The sequence below is a fragment of the Acanthopagrus latus genome, chromosome 8 (genome assembly GCF_904848185.1).
Source record: "Acanthopagrus latus isolate v.2019 chromosome 8, fAcaLat1.1, whole genome shotgun sequence".
NCBI lineage: Eukaryota > Metazoa > Chordata > Actinopteri > Spariformes > Sparidae > Acanthopagrus > Acanthopagrus latus.
The window spans coordinates 13,744,578-13,764,673 of NC_051046.1; the positions used below are offsets into that span (position 1 = coordinate 13,744,578).

Consider the following 20,096-nt stretch of genomic DNA (forward strand, 5'->3'; position numbering starts at 1 on the left):
ATGTTCGAGCTGTTGCACTGCAGTGCAAATGTGACACTTTCTGTGTTACCCGTGTGCTTGAAGGTGATATTCGACATGTAGCTCATGACGTGTCATGAGTTTTTAATGTGGCTGTGTGATCTCGTCGGAACTGTGCTGCGAGACTTTATAATAAGGGAACAAACCACAGCAATGCTTCACTTGACTCACGATGTGCTAATGCATTCATTAGTGCAGGGTGCGTCAGGACTTCCTGTTGCTCAACATTACAAATGATTAAATCACCATGGCTTCATGTCAGGGCTGCTAAAAACTGCTGGGCACATACAGGTGCATCATGAGGTGTTGTAATGTGTTGGGGCCCGATCACCAGTTTCCTATGATATTGCTTAAAATCACTGTTTTTTCTTGTGTGATTTTTTTAATCTGAGCTCTTACATCTGCTGATTTTATCACTCCATCATTCTGCACACAATACATGGCAGCCAGTTTGAACAGGTGCTGATGAAGAGCAGAACATCCTCATTTCTTAATTACCAGTTCTTGGTGCGAGCTATTTTTCTGTTTTGTCTTTAAACATGCAGGATCCTTACTGAGCATTGCAGCCGAGTCACAGTTGTGCAGGAAGTCATTCATTAGCACCATTTTGCATGTTATCAGTACATTACAATGCAATAGGTGCTTTCTTTGGGTGACCGTGCTGTATCGGAATAGTCCACACTTTATAGATCCTTCAGTAACTTCATAATGTAATTGACGTGCAATCAAGTTAACTGGATTTCAGTTTTATTAAAGTGCATTTATGTCAGAGGAGCAGAGCAAATATGTGGTATATGACCAGCTAATCCAGCTAATGTGGTCGCGCATCAGCTAATGTATGAAGCAAAACTGTGAATAACACGTCCTCGTTAAGTGTGAACACATCACATAAAGTCACGAGTTATGCGTTAGGCATTACTGAAGAACATGCTTTGCTCTCCTTATCATGAAGCGTTTCCACAGGACGTACCGGCTTGCCTGAGGGATCGTTACTCCATCTCTCTCTGAGCACCCTGAGGAGAGCCACGGTCTGTAGAAAACGTGCCTGTCGACAGAATGGATCTTGATTTGACGTTAGTGGAAAAACATCATAGACTAATTGTGGACCTGTAGTTTCAATGCCTATTTTTCACAACAGCAGAGGGCGCTGCTCCTCCGCATCGTTTGAGCGGCTTGCTGCTGCAGGAGAGTGTGAAGCCTCCTGTCTCCTGCGATGCTGTTGTTTTTAATGTCTCTGTGGCGCGTCTGCAGAGATTTCGACGGAAAGAAAATGAATCATTTCGATTAAAAGACGTGAATGAGATCTGGTTGGCACAGTGGGAGGATTGGAAGATGCTGCAGCTCTGCAATATGTTTTCTGGATCTCCGCTGTGTCATCAGTGAAGCGCCTGCGCCCCCTAGTGGAGGGGAAGGGGAGTGTTTTAAATATCGAACAGCAAATATTTGTGGTGCTCATTAACTCGTTAGAAAAACGTGTTCTTTGAAAGCCAAGGGTTTTTCTTGGGGGGGGGTTCCTCTGGTGGAAATCCCCAAAAGGACATATAGAGTAGTGTACTTTTAAATAAAGTGTTGTAAAAGAGGAATGAACTATAATATGTTCTTTGAATCTATAAATAGGTTACTTACAGGAAGTTTCAGCAAGTTCACAAACTCTCATCTCATTTCCTTTTTGTACCAAAGGCACGTGATGAACTAGCCTGGTTTTATGACGCATTCACTTCACAAGCACAGCGACAAGAACTGCTTTTCCAAACGTCAGCCTCAAGTTGATTAAAAAGACTTGTTTAATTTAACAGAAAAATTGTCAGACAAAGGCACGTAATGCATGGAAATACAACTGATTGATTACATAGTGCACCATGACAGAGAATGTAAACCAGACTTGTAGTTCTGCAGATGAAACGCCCTCAAAAAAAAAAAAAAAACAGTCAGTAGAATGACAGACAAACAACACAAACGTGTTAATTATGGCAGACAAAACATTAAAAAGTGGTCCGTAGCTTCATGTTAGATCCTCGTAGGCAATGTTCGTGAGACAAACATGATATAATACATTAGTAAGTCAAAAAAACAGAAAGAAAGTAAAACAAAATAGGCTCATAGTTCATGACTTGGAGCCTGTAAGGTGCTTCCAGGAGCACTGAAGGCTGTTTGTTGCTTCTTAAAAAAAAGGGGGGGGGGGGGGATTGCATTTTTCCTCAGAAAAAACCTCATATCACAGTATAACCCATCACTTCTCCATCACATTAGTAGTAAAAGACAGACATCAGACACATAAGACATAGAGCGCAAAGTGACTGTTCCTGTGTTGTTTGGGTGTGTGTGCCAGAGGGCTGGCGTGTGTTGATATTACCACGCTATCAGCGCGGTAATGCAGCTGGATTGATTTTTGGCCCTTGAGAGAGGAGACAGCTGGTCTTATCAGAGCCCAGCAGTGGCTTCAGTGGTTATGGATCTCCCATGCCAGCGTTAATGACACTTCCTCTGCCGAGCCCAAACCCTCGTCACTGTAAAACACTGACGTAAAACATTCACTCCTTGAAGACCACGTTTTAAAAAACAGCGCTCGGAAATCAAATATATTGCACTTAGACATCAGGAAGAGTAAACAGAAAAACTTTTAAGACCACATGGGGCAGACAAGGCAATAAGGAATAAAGAAATACATAAAGAAAACAAGATGCCTAGTGCCTCTGCTGTAGTCTGGTAGATTCTTCATTAAAAGATAGATTTCAACATTTTGGGAAAGAACATGCTTTTTTTTCTGAGAGTTAGATTAGACGATTGACACAACTCTCATTTCTATATGCTAAATATGAAGCTACAGCCAGTAGTCAGTGAGCTTAATATAGCATAAAACCTAAAATCAGAGAGAAACAGCTGGCCTGTCTCTGTGCAAAGGTAACAAAATCCGCCTACCAGCCACCTTTAGCATTTCATAGCCAAAAAGATGCCAAGCTTGAGGTTTTGTTCGTGTGTGTGTGTGTATGTGCATGCTTGCAACAGTTTGAGAAACGTTTAAGTAATCATTTGCTCAATTTTCACCTCAACGATTGATCGTTTCCCCTGAAAACTTGAGGGAAAGACAAGAGCGAGTTGTAGTGATATTAATGCACTTCTCTTCACCCTTTCTTAATCCTTGAACTGATTTCATAGCAATGCTCAGGGAAGGTAAAACAATTTACTGTTACATAAATATTATTCTTAAAAGGCTAAACGAAAGTTGTTAGCAACACACATTCAAGTTCTAGACGAGAAAAAAATAAATCACATTTCAGTCTGACTTTAAAAACCTCCCGTGAACTCAAGGCCATCGTGTCTTCTGACGATTGTACAACCAATCCTCTGAGACAGTCCTTTTCCTGACAACTGACAGCATCCACGTTGCTGCAGTGTTGTTTAGAGCGCGCTCTCTCCACTATCAGGCGGGCACCAGCAGCCTGTCTATGGCGCACTGTAAACGGTCCCAGTTCTTCCAGAATATGGTCAAAAAACAAACTCCCAGGAAGGTAGCGACCACGTGGTGCCGGCTCCTCATCAGCGGAGCGGCAAACTTGGCAGCAGTGGAGACGCACACCAGGATGACGGTGATGATGGCCAGCATAATGTTGATGCTCTTCCCCAGCAAGACTCGGGCGTCATGGCTCTCGAGCTGGACCGTCTGCTGCTGCTGCTGCTGCTGCAGCTCCAGCTTGGACACTCGTGTCTGACACGACTCCAGAGCTTCCTGAGAGAGACGATGGAGAAAGATTAAGGGTCTGGATGTCTCTCAAGTGGCTAAAGGGCATTTTGCTGACCTTTTGATGCTCAATTACCCAAATTCCCCCGAAAGATTAATTATGTATCAGCAGAGAGACACAAAGACAGAACAATTTGTCTCGTCGCAAATGTCAAATGACAAAAACAGGCTGATTTTATTATCTGATGAATACATTCGGCTCACTTGGACAGACAACAGCCTTATTAAAATGAAGGTCAGACAAGCTTCAGCCATGTGCTGAGATTTTATATTTAATCTATGTTAGAGTTGATTCACTCCTGTCTGACCTGCCCGCTGATAGCACACGCTAATGACACACAGGTAAGCCACATTATCTGCAGTCGACTGATCGAGCTTCATCCTATAATCGATTGACTGTTCCGTACCTGTATGTCCCTGGCCCTCTCCTGAGCCTGGTAGGCCACCCTCTCCTCGATGCTGGCCAGCTCCTGCTTCAGATTAGTCATCTCATTTTGGTGAAGCTCTGTCAGGTCGTTCAGCTGGTCTTCCAAACGCTCGTACCTGGAGGTGGATATCAGTTCAAATGTAGGCGCATTCAGTGATGGAATGTAACCAATTGTGTTTACTGAAGTACTCTAATGATGTACAATTATTGAACTTGAGTATTTCCATTCTCTGGTTCTATACTTAGACTACACAGTTTCAATATTTGTACATTTTACTCCACTACATCTTTTAGTAGATTTAGTTACTAGTCTCGTTTTAGATTACACGCTGAAAACTGACTATCATGCAATCAGCCTGGCGAATAATTGATCAGCCAATAGTATACAGTGTAATCAGACATACAGTATATGTGTCACATATTTTTACTTTTGTTACTTAAAGTTCATTTAAAAATTTTTGCGAGAAATTACTTTTGATACTTAATTACATTTAATATCAGATATGTTAAGAATTTTAGATACTTGAATATATAGCAAAATAGACGCAGCACTTCTGCAGTTGTGATGAATTTCATCCAGAATCCAGTAAATGCTTATTCAAAGTCGTTTCCATTTTTAGATCAATAGTAATTATGTCAATTCTCAACATGAGAACAAAGTCATTAACATTGAAAATTAAGCCTGGCACTGTATTATTAGGTTACAGATTTTAACTAGTATATACACCACTGTGAAACATTTTAACTTTCATTCATTTTGTTGAGCAGTCAAAAGGTTTTAACAGAAAGAATTTCTCTTTTTATCGCTCCTTAAATCTGACCAGTACATAAAAACACACCTGTATCTCTCCTCCTGCAGTGTTTGGCTGATGATGTCATACTCTCTCTTGAACTGAGTCTTCAGCTCCTCTAGATCCTCCTCCAGCTGATTCTGAGCATCTTTGATCTCGCTCACCTCCTCCAGGCTCAGGGCCAGTCTGCTCTGGCCTTCACCCTCGGCCTGCTGGCCCTGACCCTGACTCTGCACCGCTGACCCCCCTGCCCCCGCCGGGTTCCCGTTACTGTCTGCTGAGATGGAAGCACTCCCCGAGGAGCACTCGTCATCGCTGGGATACTTGGGCTTGCCCACCAAAGAAGTGCTGCTACTCAGCCCCTTTCCTGCACTGTCAGTGGGCAGCGGTGAGGAAGCATCCAGAGTGGTCTTGAGGTGGGCGATGTTGTCAGCGCTGCCAAATTTGTTCCTGATGAGATTGGCGAACTCTCGGGGCTTGCTGAAGAAGAACGGAGGGGAGAGGGAGACACCCGGTCCGATGGTCTTGATCTTGTCCATGGTTGGGTGTCGGCCGCTGCCGGTCATATCCCTCAGCAGCTGTCTGGGAGACTCCCTGGGTATGGTGCTGTGTTTGGCAGCGAATGGATGAGGTGTTGGGCTGTGGTGGGTCTCATTGTCTTTCATCTTTCGATGGTACTGCTCCAGCTTCTTTTGCATCTGGGCGATGTTCTGAGCCGACTTCTGGTTCTTCTTCTCAAACACCTGCTTGATGCGCCCCACTTGCTGCTTGTCTGCACTGTTCACCAGCTTCAGGTACTCGGCGACGTTCTCATCCCGCGCAGTCTGCTCGATCTTCAGCTGCTCCGTGACTTTTAGTATCTTCTGCTGGAGGTTGTCCAAGCAAGAACGACTACGCTGGACCTCAAATCCCGAAGCAGGACGGGGACTTCCATCGATCAGATCCAGATCCAAGTTGTTCTCTGAAGAACCCCGACGCATCGACACAGGAATGCCAAGAGGACTGCCCTCGGTACTCCTGTCCTACAAGAAACAATGACCAGATACTGTATTAGATACGGAGCATTTGAATGATTCTTATATGCATTGTGATTACGTCTTGATAGATTACATCTCAATGCAGAAAAGATAATAATCAGATATTTTCAAAAACAATTCTAAACCTTATGATCTCCCGACTTTGCAAGACAGGGCTGTACTTTGCTGCTCCTTACAGCTGCACCAGTAACATCCCTTACATTTATAACCAATGGGATTTTGAAGCGTAACAGACATAAACAGGCACTTCTTGTTTATGTTCAAAGCTAGGCTACTTCTTTGGTTAGAGTGGCTGAGTGACAGCAAAGATGATGGAAGTTAAATTATCTGTTCATTTCAATTATGCACCATTACAAAGATGCTCTGTATTAAACCTAGCGAATAGTCACACAGAGAAAAACAAATCATGTAATTAAAATGTATGAACATTTTATAATCACACGGTAGAGCTCTGAATCTGTCACTACTCCCGTGTCCTCCTGCCCTCCATGTTTTAGATGTTTCCTTGCTGCAGCACACCTGATTCAAATGAACGGGTCGTCATCAGACTGCAGCAGAGCTCGATGATGAGCTGATCATTTGACCCAGGTGTGTTGGAGCAGGGAAACATCTAAAACATGCAGGGCAGGGAGCCCCCCCAAAAAAGTAAAAAGTAAAATAAGCACTACAATATTTTCAAGTTTTGGCTTTCATTCCTCTTGATTTCGCCTCTCTTTGTCAAATGTAAAGGGTTCAGACTCCAGTAGTCACTGTCCTTGTGCACTTCTGGGAGCTAATAACTCCACCTGATTGGATGTCCAATGATGAGGCGTGGAGTCAACTTTGACACAAAGATTAAAATTAACAAAAAGGTGCATGCGTATGAACGATGGATTATCCAAACTGACAAGCCGACTTTCCTACAGCAAAAAATAAAGTCTACAAATTCTAAAAACTTCCTCCATTGATGCTTAATGTCACTGTAATAAAAATACAAATACAAATCTTAAAAGGGCAAAACACACATCCATCCACTTATTATCCTATAAAAAGACACTGGAAAGCACTGTTACAGTAACATGCTCAATCTTAATAGGTGTATTATGCATTTTCAATAGCATAACACAATTTAGTTTTGCAAAAAGTATTAATTACAAATACTGTTTATGGTGTATTATTACATGGCTCTTACAGTTATCATAGACTTTTTCATCTCCAGAGACAGGTTTACTCATTTTCATCAATAAGCAGAACAACGGGCGATGTATGTTTGGGGAAAGTTGAACTGATAAGTAGCTCAGTAGCACAACGGACAGCAACAACAAACATGTTATTTTCATTCTCATACGGATGATTTGGATAATTGGGTTAAGCTGGAGGGTTGTTTTGTAAACCCGATCTTGTGGCGTTGCTATGGTCCACAGACTCCACAAGCCGCATGTTGCTGCCTCATCATCTCTGGCTGCTGAGTAAAATGTTGGGAATTATTTTTTATGTGTCTGAATGTCCTCCTCACAGACAGCACTTGAACACAATAAATAAGCATTTGCTCTAGCCGCTGTGAGACCATCTGGGTGTGAATGTAATGCTCTTATTTGGCACGTCTGTTGCGATTTACGGAGCCAGAATTTAATCCTGTTTGTTCATAGTATAGCACACGAATGACAAAATTCAGATAACAGCCGTTTGTGTGTGTGTGAAAGAAGTGGAGCGTGCACATCTAATGTAGGTCAGTGATAATAATGTCAAACAAGGCCACAAGGCTCAGGAAATCCCTTTTCCAGACATTGTCCCCTATTTTTACAGTACATTACCGTTACCCTGACAGAGGGTCAACATTAAAGGCAGTGAGCTATTGACACATCAGGCAGAAGGTGTCGGGAATAGAGTTTTTGAGTTGTCTGCTTCAGATTTGAGGAAGTGAAACCGAATAAATATGCCTCAAGTAAGCAAGTTAAAAGACCCTCCACAAAGAGGAAATGGAGGAGAGCAGCCAAGAGATAATTCAATTAGGTTTCAGAGCAGCATTTTTTAGAGCAGAAGTGTCACTTCAAGTGTGGTGTCGCTGCAATGTAGCGGTGGCCTAACAAGCCACTGGATCTTGCGAGTTGATCGCAGGGCAACACCAGCGTGATGATGATAGGGTGTAAGCTGATGAGGCCTAATACAAAGTGTTGTACAACAAGCACTACATGCTGTACAAAGCTGCACTAATCCTTAACAAATGTAACACTGCTAGTTTCAAGCAAATAAACAGATCACAGCAGGCAGACTTAAGGCTCAGCCCTGCTTAGCATTTCCACATCACGACGCCGCGGTTACATATTGCGAGCTAAGTACCGACTGACGCATCTAGAGTTCACCGCGTACTGACACTCCTCGACGCATGACTGTCAGGTGGGACTCAAGAGAGCGTTTACAAGTAATAGGGTGATTAAGTGTGACTAGTCATTTATTTCTGCAGACATGCTCCGTGACACAGCAGTTACTAATGACTGAAACAAAGACACTTTCAGCAGGACTATCCCTCTTTTAAACCTGCTGGATTTACAACCCCGAAGAAAGTTACAGTTTTGAGAGATGAATAAGACAAATCCTTTCTGACATATACTTGTTTACAAATGGTGCCGAGACAATAAATGTAAGATTGTACTTAATAAACTTGTTTTTTGTAAATAAATGCTTACTCTGAATATGACTGAAGCTGCCATTCTGTTTTGATTTATCAAAGCATTGAAACTTTTTTGGAAACGGGGTCAACCGGTTACGCATGAAGGCTACATTCCAATTTCCTTACTGTTGTCACAGTGACCTCACACCTAACCTACTAGTTAAACTTGTTTGTGGAGGCGACACGGTGAACAGGGACTGTGTGTCATCTTTGACTCCACTACAACACACACCAGAATGTGCAACACAGAAACTGCCTTGAACTTGTTTTTAGCCATGCTAATTATTTTGTAGCAACTTGTAATATTCATGTTTCCCAGAGGATGAATCCTAATAATTTTAGTACTACACTGACATGGCTTTTATCCAGGTTTGTCTTATGACCAAATACTGTTGAACAACTCACAGTAGCCTCAGCTGCACTTCATTTTCAGTGGTAATTAGCAGGTGTTTGCTAACACGCTAAACTAAGATGGTAAACAACATGCTCCATTTTAACTGGTATGTTGGAATTTCTGAGTACCCCATCGGAAATTCCCCACAAATTAGCTTTTAGAATACTAGTTGCTTCAGAGTAGTTAAGTGTTTACTGTAAAATCAGGCAGCAGCCAAGAGCGCAGAATGGACGTCCCACGCCCTAACCACCAGGTCGTAGACACCGATTCTCCATTGATTGGCAGATTTGAATGACAGTGGTCGAACCAGGACAGAAAAACAATGCCTCCGAGAAGTTATAAGCTAGATAGCCGAAGGGAAGGGCTGAGTCGGCAAGGACCGATCACAGTGCTAACTGCAGCTAGCTAAATTAAGCAGCAATCCAGCAGTAACTTAAATATCAAAGCTCCCTGTCTGCAAGGAAACCCATAAATCATCTCAGTGTTCCAGCTGCCGCGCCCCAGGGCTGGTCATCGAGGAACTGCTGGTGATCGGTTAGTTAGCAGTTGCTTTGGTAACAAGTGATGCTATCTGTCCAGAGTTTCTAAAAAGGCAGAAAACCTGGGAGGAGAAATTATTTTTCTCTATAAAACATGACCCAGTTTCACCCATATCAGTGAATCAGTTGTGTTTTTTGTACAGAATTCAGTGCGGTCCACTCCCTAGCAACACAATCCACTCCCCTCTTTTTTATTACCCGTGGCAGCATCAAAAAATAAAGAATGTTTTTATTTGTGAAATAATTAATATCCGCCCCAGAGTGCAGGATGAGTCTTGAGTTTTTAAGGAAGATACAAACGCTAAAATACCACTAAAAATACATTCAAAACGTCTTTTTTGCCTCTGATGGGCCTGATACTGGTGTAAAGGTGAGATATGGAGAAAGGCATAAGTGAGCAATTTGACTCTTGGGAGGAATGCCCCCTGAAGTCTGATTTTTTATTTTTTCTATGAAAGCCAGAAGAACCTCATCAACCCCGACCTTGGAATCCATGATGGCCTGCTCCATGCATCAACAATAAGTGAAGGCCGTAGTATACACCATTTAATAGCACTTAGTCCCACATATACTGCCGTCTAACCTCTTTCTGTGGACATGTTGCTAGGATATTTGTATGAACAATACATCCTCATGCATTGTTATTATCTGGTGCTGCTAATAGCTAACAATGGCCATCTCGGTTTCTGAATTTTACTGGAATGCAGTCAACTCGGGTGTGACATCATTCCCAGCTCTGACTTCCAGCTTCTGGGTTAGTGCAGTTTCAGCACTCCCAGCATGGTTTAAAACCAGTAGTCTTGTTTGTAAATACATTTTTTAAACAGTGCTTATAATTACAGTGGACATACATAATATATACTCATGTATGTACAGTGTGTAACCGGAGAATGCCACGCTTCTTTCTCCAAGCATGCCGGGGGTATTTCAGCCTCTGTCCTCATCCCCAATCGCTCCCCCCTCTCTGGCATCTGTCCTTTCTTCAACACAGGACTCTTTGTTTGCAGAGAAAAAAGCACACTTTGTCACATCCTACCTCTGCTCTGTCCAGGACTCCGATGAGCGAGCTACTGCATATGGATTCACTGGCCTGACGTATAGCCTGAGGAGCCCCGCGTCCAATCGCAACCCCGCTCCCTCCCGAGGGCATTCAATATATATATCTGAACAATCAGGTTTACACATACGGTATGCTGCCCTTTTGTCAAACCTGTTTGTCATACAAAAGAAAAAAAGCGGCCTGATATCCTCCTTCCTCAAGAGGAAGTGTAGAGCAGGCTTGTGTGTAGGTTGCTCATATTACCCAGTCTTTTTAGTTATCAAACGGCAAACACAAAGAGCTGCCTGTTCGACCAGACAGCTTGGACCGTGTGCTATTTCTGCAGTACTGGAACTAAGCTAGCTCCTCGGGCTCTCTCCCACCACCAGCCTTAACTCTTAAATGTTATGCAATGTGTTCTTCTGTCGCATTAGGGGCCGTACTCAAAGCACAGAAGGGCAAGTGTATTGCCTCAAGCTGCTGTGATATCACAGGTACAGGACTGGAGTGTAAAATAGATCAACTTGTGGCCCTGGCAACCACTGATGGATCACCGCTGAGGCCTGCGGGAAAAGCTTACCTTGACAGGAGTGGGAGATGTATTGCGAGCACTGATACGACTTCCACGTTCACACTCGTGCACCTGGAGTAGTGAGTGTCAAGCCAAAATTGTATTACACAGCTGGAATGAGGGGAGTAAGCTCTTTGTTATAAAAACAAGATGGCTTTTGGGCAGGAGGGGGGCCTGATTCATGAGAGCAGCTCAGATAACACAAATAACACGAGCCAGATGTTTTGCACAAACTGGGACCCAAAAAATGAGTACGGCATCTGCCTATTTTCCATCAAGGCGCTAAAATGAAAAGTGCACGATCTCCATTTATCAAGCTTATTTCTGACGCCTCAAGATTTTCTGCCCATTCTGACTAACTAAGTTGGAGCGATCCGAGGGTCTCTCTGGATGAGTGGCTCTGCAAAATGAATTAGCCTCATGCTGATGAAAACGTCCTCCCAAATCTGCTGAGGAGCTGCCCTACTTTTCACTCCGTTTCTCCCAGACACTTAAGCTGGCGTTCTCCAGGGGTTGTTGAGGTGGGAGGGTTAAACAGTGCGAGGGACTGAAGGTCTTTGGGGATGGCCGGAGACGACGACGGGGTGGGGGGGCGAAAGCCCAGTAACTACGGGGGGAAAAGCTTCTCCAACGCGGCAGATGGCAGCGGAGAAGGCTGACGGTTTGCTGGACCGTCCTCAACTGAGAGGTCACTGATTCTGCCCAGTTTGATGAGCAGTGATGGAAGTGCATTACTTTACTTGAGTGTTTCAATTTTTACACGACTTTGTTCATCCACTCCACCAGATTTGGAGGAAAATGTTGTGCTTTTTACTCAGTCATTTTAGTCACTTGTTACTTTGCATATTTTAAAATCCATTTATTTTACCCGCAATCGAATTAAATAAAACACAGATTGTGATCATCAGAAAAATGTGAAATATCAGTTCTGATAACTGGCGAATCTGACAACACCACTGTCAAGGAAACACCATGTATCCAGTTTTTACATACATGTAAATGTGTGTTTAATTTACATTTACTTGTACTAGTGATACTTAAGTGCATTTATGCCGCAAACAATTATTTTAATACTCAAGTGCATATCATATCAGATACTTTAACACTTTCACTTTCAAGTATTATTCTTCTAGGTGGAAAGTGTGACTTTTGGGTACTTTTTACAAACACTGTAGACGATATGGTGTTTCCATCTCTAACCTGTACGAGTGTACTTCAGCAGTAGGATGAACTCGTACTTGCGCTCACTGACTGTGATTCTCCGTGGCATTTATAAGCTGACCCATGCGAGACTCATCTGTCCGCTCATACGTTTAAAAATTTGCATCTCACCATAAATGTGAAGCTAACGAGCCAGGCGGACGCCCACCGCCGCTTGACTCATTCAGTGATATTAGTGTGTCAGTAGAGCAGAAGAGGAGAGGCACACAGAAAGTGGAAGACAGAGCAGAAACGAAAACACACAAGAGGACAGGAATAGAACAAAAGGAGGGTGCTCCCCAAACACAGCACGGCGGCGCACATCATCCCGATCATCATCATCTCCGCCAACAGCATCTACAGGAGGCCAGTGTGCCCCCAGGGTGCCTCCCTCACACCTCAGCGCCGTACTGTATGAGCCCCTTGTCCCCCACGCTGTCCTACATATCACACAGCGTCTGTCCAAAACTATGACCCATTTAATAAGCTCTGACCTCCCGAGACTGCATAACATAAAGATCCAACTGCATTAGCCTCAATCTTAACCCAACGAGGGAGGAGCTGCGTCCTGTTCTGCCCGAGAAATCTGTTATCCGAGCATTTTGGGTGCAAAGTCGGGGGAGCTGATGGAAACTGCAGATGCTGCTTATCTCGCACTGCAGCGTTCTCTCTCTTGGATCAATGATCTAGTTAGTGATTCAATTTTTCATGCAAAACCAGACCTTACACTCATCTGCCCACTGCAGCACCAGAAGCAACGAGCAGAGCAGCGATTCAGCTCTTGAACTGGAGTGAGGGGGGAAGTACACAAATAATTTAGCGCTGGGTGTGTATGCGGTAGGTGTGAACTGTGTACAGAGCAGTTTTAGTGAGATAAATATTGGTTCAGACTAGCAGAATGCACAGAAACTGAGCCTGTTGGGTTTTTTTTCTTTTTTGGCTTAAACTCTCCATGCCACCCTTTACCCGGGACGCTATTAAAGCCACAGACATTTTCTGATGCAAACAGGAAGGCGTTGTCCCCCGCCAGGAGGAAGTAATGCTTGTAAGTCGTCACAATCGCAGCAGTAATCTAGTGAAACCATCAGACACGATGTGAGGTCAGGTCACAGAAGCATGCATCTACCAGGTGTTTTGCAGCGACTGGCAAAAAAAGAGATCAAAATGATAAAGTGTGCAGTGCTGAGGGGGGCTCTTGTTTATCGCGCTCTCTCTCTGTCATTGCCTCTGTGCACCCCAAATAAACACACACACACACACACACACACACACACACACACACACACACACACAAGGCAACAGAGCTGGCACACTCACTGAGATGGAACAAAACCGTCCCTTCAGCAGAGAACAGAACCACAGAGGGGATGAAGCCTGCGGTGCTTATTGGTATTCCCTCCAGCTGATCCTCATGGATACAGACACTCTCCCACTCAGAGCTCACACATGGAAACGGGAAGAAAGCCCGGAGAGGGGGGAGAGCGAGAGCGACAGGGAGCACATCTTTGACTGTGGTCAGAACGCTGACCCAACATCTCCTCCTCCTCCTCTCATCTGCATCCCACAGCTGCCTATGTGGCCTCACTTTGATTGCGAAAAACCTTTCTTGAGAGGCCAAACAGTACGCAGAGTCATCAGAATAAAAGAGGAATAGAAGTAGCAACAGTTTGAAGTCCTGAATGACTAATCCGTGGGAGGTCAGCGGAATGAATTGCTTAAGACGTATTTGCTATTATCTCATAGGCAAGCTGGTCCAGGACTAAATCAATAGCCCATTAACACTCCCAGCGTCTGCTCTGCCCGCATGGACGGGGGGGAGTACTGAATGGGATTCAATTGAGATTTTTTTAAAAATGCAGCTATATTCAAATGTACTGATTCAAAGTGTGAGAGTGAATAGAGCCAATGACGCTGTACGGTTGGTGAGGAGTCAAGCAGCTCATAACGCATGAAAGACATAATTTAGGCTACCTACAAAGAAATAATATGTATCATGTATGCTGTCAAGTAACAGACCACAGCAAGAGACCACTGTTTAAGATGCCATTCCCACATTTGTACCCATGAAACCACTGGATATGTTAAACACTTATGTAAAACTGGGGCATGTTAGTGGCAACGAAACTAAATATTTTTTGTTGAGAACGTGGGGGAAATTCCAGCTTTGTGTCTGTGGCGACTGAACAAGTTCGGCAAGATGGCTGCCAAACAAGATACCATTTCAACATTTGCCAGCAACAGACCACTGGATATTTTTCACAAGACAAGTCGAGACAGTTTCCAGCCTTGTTTGTGGCGACAGAACGAGGTAGGTGTCCAGCTGCCTGATGAGAGACCGCTGTTGAAGAAGTGTCAATGTGTCAACAATTTTAAGCGTGAAACCACTGGATATGCAGCTTTGTTTGTGGTCACTGAACCAGGTGGACGAGATGGCTGATATGACAGATATTTTCAACATATCCAGTGTCCAGCGCTGCCACATTCAGACAATTAATCAAGTGATCAATCGAAAGTAAATCAGTTGCCAACTGTTTTCCTTGTCGATTGACTGATGCAGTCATTTTTCAGGCTAAATAATGTTAAACTTTTGCTGGATCTTCTTCAGCTTCTGAAATGTCAGGATTGGCTGCTTGTCTTTGTCATTTGTGATGGTAAATGGAGAGTCTTGTTGGTTGAACAAAAGAAACGAAGAACATAATCGTTATTAGCAGCAGCCCTGCTTTTTGACCCATCGCATTCATGTGACAGAGCAACTGCAGGGCAGACGTCACTAAGACATGGCGTGCACGTGTCGGCCGAGCCACCATCCTTTCAGTCAGGGTTAAAAAGACAGTTTGTGTAAACGAGCTACTCGAACTGCGGTGTTGCATCATCTTTGGCCTCTAACCCACTATATCTGCTGCACAATGGCTTTTTGAGGAACCAAAGTGGAATGTCATCTGTAGCCAACAAATGAGGAAAAACATAACTGGACAGTCCAGTAGTAATAAACCAGGCAAATCATCAGAAATGTTCCATTACACTGTGATGGCCACGACCGCCTTATTGCTTACTTTGAGAGGCTGGCTCAAACGGTCTGTGTATGAATCTTTCAAGCTCTTCTACTGGGCTGACATGGTTATTGATTTCATTAGTTTGTAAGAGTTAGCATTGCATTTTTAATCTGAAATATATACAGTTGGTCACAGCGTTAAACAGGCTACACCTGTAAGAGCTCCCTTTAGGATGCAGGATCCTGTTGGTGAGCGGATCAAAACCTTGCGCGCCACCTTTAAAGACTACAGCCTGAAGGCTCATGCATATGCACACGAACTAGAAAGAGAAACAACCTGCTGCACAATACCTGACTGACTTTCTGGTTGCACAAGACTCGACAGAGCACTCAACTCTTTGTCACTTTGCGACCGAAAGCATCCGACTTTAAACACATACTCAGGTTTATCTGTCACAGCCTTCAGGGGATTTTTCGGAAGATCATATATTAGCATTAGCAAATGGTTGGACGATTTCCCCTAAAACCTGTTCTTGTAAGGTTGAGAGGTTTTAGAGTTGTTGTTTTTTTCACAACTGAGTCAGTGTTATACATATTGAAAAGCTCTTTCAGGCAAATCTCTGACTTGACTGACTTGATGAGTTCAGTGCAAGATTTTGGTGTAAAGACAGTGAACGGGATAAAGTCTTACAGCAATCAGGACAGTGTTGCCTTAAAACACTTAACATGTTACAGAATCCACTCTGGTAAATGGCTCCACAGGAAAAGAAAAATCCTTTCAAAACATATCTGATAAAACGTGCCAGGTCAAACAAAATGGGATCAAGAGTTTAATTTGTACAATTGTACTGTCAAACACTGAGTCATTCAGTGGGCACCTGTGAAATAGAATGCAAAACAAGAGCTCTGTCATAAATACCTCAAGACTTTTAGTATTGGTTTAGATTATTGCTTTGGTTGTTTATGTGCTACTCATTAGGAGTGTAACATTTTGCCCAAGTTATCAGTCAATTAAAACTACCTGCAGTTTAAAATGATATTGCCACAAGCAGCAGTGCAAAGAAATTACCATGTAGATGACAATCAGAGTCTCTAGTTTCAGCTCAGAACTACTCTGTCTGCTACCACTTTACAGGTACAGGGACTTTTATGCAAATCTGCACATACATGAGTACAGTAATGGAAAGTACAGCTTGGAGGAACTTTCTGCTTCCAATATTCAAACACAACACTTTTATTCAAGTATTTTGATTGATCAAAACTAACACCTGGGAAGCATTTTACACTCTTATGTAGACCTAACAATGAATGCAATGATCAATTAATCCATCGTCAGATGAGTTGATATGGGAAACTAACCTCAGTTTCAGCCCTAATTTCTATGCATCAGAGAGATATTACTGATTATTCAAATATTATTAACTATGCAATACACATTTTTCAGTGACAGATAGTTCCAGACATCAGAAACATCTTCATAAAGACTGCTGTCTTTCTATTGTACTGAACCTGAACGTCTCATACTGTTAAAGGCTGTTGATTCATCAGTAAACAATTCTGATAATCTGTTGATCATTTGACTCATTTTTTTATGTCAGACTCCCCCAAAATTCACTGGGTACTACTTCGTCCACAAGTATGTTCTGGGTTTTTGACTGTTGATTGAAAAAACACAGTTTTTAAAAGAAGACATCTCAACAACGACACCAATTTAACACTCTTATGACAATTAGTAGGCCAAACAATGAATCAAATAATCAATTAATCGATCAACAGATGAGTGTCAATACAAAATGACCTCAGTCTCAGCCCTAATTCCTATTCAAGGCATTAGAGAAATATGATTGAAATATTATTATTGACAGTTAGTTTTCAGTGACAGACACTTAAAGACATCAAAAAGCATCGTTACAAAGACTTGCTGTCCGTCAATCATATTGAACCTGAACGTCTCACAGTGTTAACGCCTGTGAATCGTATGATCAATTAAACGATCAGACCAACTGATATGGAAAAACAACCCTAATTTTCCATCTAAGGCGTCACTGAGATATCATTGACTGTTGAAATTTAGTTGAAATATTATTACTGACAATGCAGGAGGGCTCAGTCTTCAGTGACAGACACTTAAAGACATCATAACATCTTCACAAGGACTCTGCTGTCCGTGTGTGTGTGTATGTGTCTATCTTATTGAACCTGAACGCCTCACAGTGTTAAAGGCTCTTTGTTGGGGAAACGTGCGGCTCGAAGACGACACAGCTGTCGGTTTCACATGACGTGTGGATGAAGAGACAACAATGTCCGGCTGGTACAGTCCGGGACCTGCCGTCTGTGTGACACAACACGCTGCAGAAACACTCGGAGGGTTACTCACCATCCGGCTGCCGAGGTATTTCTCTACTTCAGATAAACTTCGCACGGACACGTTGGCGCTGGGCATAATAATCCCTGTCGGTGGGCTGATAGGAGCCTGCGGGTCTTCAGTTCAGGACCGGGACGAGTTTACAACTCAAATCTAATCTCGTATCCATGTTTAACCCCGTTTCTCTCCCCCCTCTCTCTCCCTCTCACACACACACACTGCCACACTGGGTGCTCTCTTCAACACACACACAAACTGTGGGTGAACACAAACTCCGCCTATTTGTGTGTGTGTGTGTGTGTGTGTGTGTGTGTGTGTGTGTGTGTGTGTGTGTAATGGGAGGGGTTAACTCTTTCAACAGTGGAAGATAACACACTCGGTATTAGCTTTCTTAAATATGTATATATTCCCACTGTGTGCTCATACAAGTTTAAAACGCTTTTTAAATGCGGGCAGGGGATTTAGAGTGTTTTATGACGGATGACTTTCAAAATAAAAGGGTGTCTAAGAGAGCTTGAATGTTTGGGGACTGAGAACAGGCATTAAATTCAGTTTGATACCACATCATTATTTTATCAAAGCAAAAATACCAAAGTCGGTTGTGGTATTGTATGATATGCAGTGTTTTTTTTAACACATCATATTGGTGCACAAAGAACTCAGATCCTTTGGTGGAAGGGGAAAAAAAGTAATTTAAAAAGCTCCTGTTTGTAAGAAAAGTGGATTTTTGAGTTTCATTTCCTCAAATACTGACCCACTGTGAACGTAGGTCAGGTTGGCCTTTTATGGAGAAATGCAAGCATAAGTTTTGAAGAAACAGAATCAAGGTAAAAGTACAATTTGGATTCTAATTACTGGCGCATCAATGTAGCAGGTCAAGAAGTTTATACAATGTTGGGTAGTTTAGTCTAGAATAACACATGATATAGTAATTGTTCATTTTTATTCTCTAGACAACCCCCAAGTTAACCACAAAACACATTTAAATTAACCAATTCATGGGATTCTTTTCCATATAGACAAATAAATGACCAAGGCACCAAATGGAGATTAACAAAAGACACTAGGTCAAGTCAACAGTGCAAACTCCTTATCTGAGAGGCGTACAGACCAGAAGCCTCTGTCTACTGAGGCTGGCAGAGGAGCTTATGGGTGCTCCCTCTCCACAGCCAGGTGCTCCTCACTGAGACAGAGCTGGAGATGACCGGAGGGGAGAAGGGACAAACACCACAAACACAACCATCCGAAACAATTATATATGATGTTCTGCAGGAAAATCTAGCAGCTAGTTCCTCACTTTCAATTAAATGTCGGCCGACAAGCTCAACCAACACTCGACTTTTAGGGCTGATGCCGATAATAATATAGTAAGTAGGGAAGTAAACAAATGTTTTGCTATGGACACATCGGCCGATATACAAACAGAAAACCATGCAAACGCTGAAGTTGTGTCAAGAACTTACATTCTCAAAAGTTCAAACATTTTGCAGCATAAAACGTCATAAATAGTTTTATAAAATTGAATGAAATCAGAAATGTTTTAAGTAAAGTGTAATAATAAAGAATTCAGCAAATATAGTTGCTCTTGTACTTTCAGCCTACACCCTTTCCATCTGTTGGCAGTGCCGTTATTATTGGGTGGTGCTGTGTTTTACACCAGACCACACAGCAGCTTCTCTCTCCAGGCTGACCCTCCATTCATCCCCAGCAGTCCACTATAAACACATCTTTAATTGTATGACTTATCCAACCTGACTGCGTTGTTATCTGACCTGGTGACGAGCATTAAGAACAACTATAACAGTTCATTGTAGTGCATTTAAAGCTGTATATATCAGTGTGAAATAAAGATCCCTGCTATTTATTCATAAACCCGGTTCGTTCCACTCAAGCAGTCAAAGCCAAAGCCGCAAGAGGCCTGGGGAACCGTCCAACTGGCCCTTTAACTCACATTCATTCGGCTTGGAATGAGCTAATCCACCTAGCTGTGAACACAAAGGCCTGTGTTGCATCACAGCTCGCTTAACCTTTACAGTTGCAGACAATACCTGTTTGTTTTTGCGGCCTGTATATAGAGCCGTCATGAGAATCCCCCTTTTGTCCGTGCGGATCATACGGCGAGAGCGCCATACATTGACATGCGTTGACCTCTGAGGTTCAGAGAGGGCAGGTCAAGTGATGCAGAGACGTGATAGCCCTGTGGAGAATCACATAGAGAAGACTGCTGGGCTCGCTGGACAATGGGCTTCTAAAAACAGCAGCAGACAATATCATTCATCCAGTCATCAAGTTTTAATGCTCCTATCAGTGCCCTTTAATTAGCCGCACACATTC

General features: G+C 43.0%; 2 protein-coding genes across 4 annotated transcripts in view; both read right to left on the minus strand.

The window, feature by feature from the left end:
* The window catches only part of LOC119024831 (coiled-coil domain-containing protein 136-like), a 35,234-nt gene extending 34,026 nt beyond the window's left edge, over positions 1-1,208 (minus strand). For 2 of the 3 annotated variants that reach the window (XR_005076619.1, XM_037107961.1), the window contains exon 1: positions 989-1,204. The gene's annotated coding sequence lies outside the window, so the exon portion shown is untranslated. Of the gene's footprint in view, positions 1-988 lie in introns of all 3 variants that reach the window. The other variant, XM_037107957.1, reaches the window with a different exon arrangement.
* A 576-nt stretch (positions 1,209-1,784) lies between these two features.
* LOC119024486 (transmembrane and coiled-coil domain protein 3-like) lies at positions 1,785-18,002 on the minus strand. The gene is made up of 4 exons (XM_037107328.1): positions 17,775-18,002; positions 5,024-5,997; positions 4,165-4,300; positions 1,785-3,745 (listed from the first exon to the last, which is right to left on the minus strand). Exons 1-4 carry the CDS (start codon positions 17,838-17,840, stop codon positions 3,440-3,442), a joined length of 1,482 nt encoding a protein of 493 aa, XP_036963223.1. The 5' UTR covers positions 17,841-18,002; the 3' UTR covers positions 1,785-3,439.
* Positions 18,003-20,096: the final 2,094 nt, after the last annotated feature.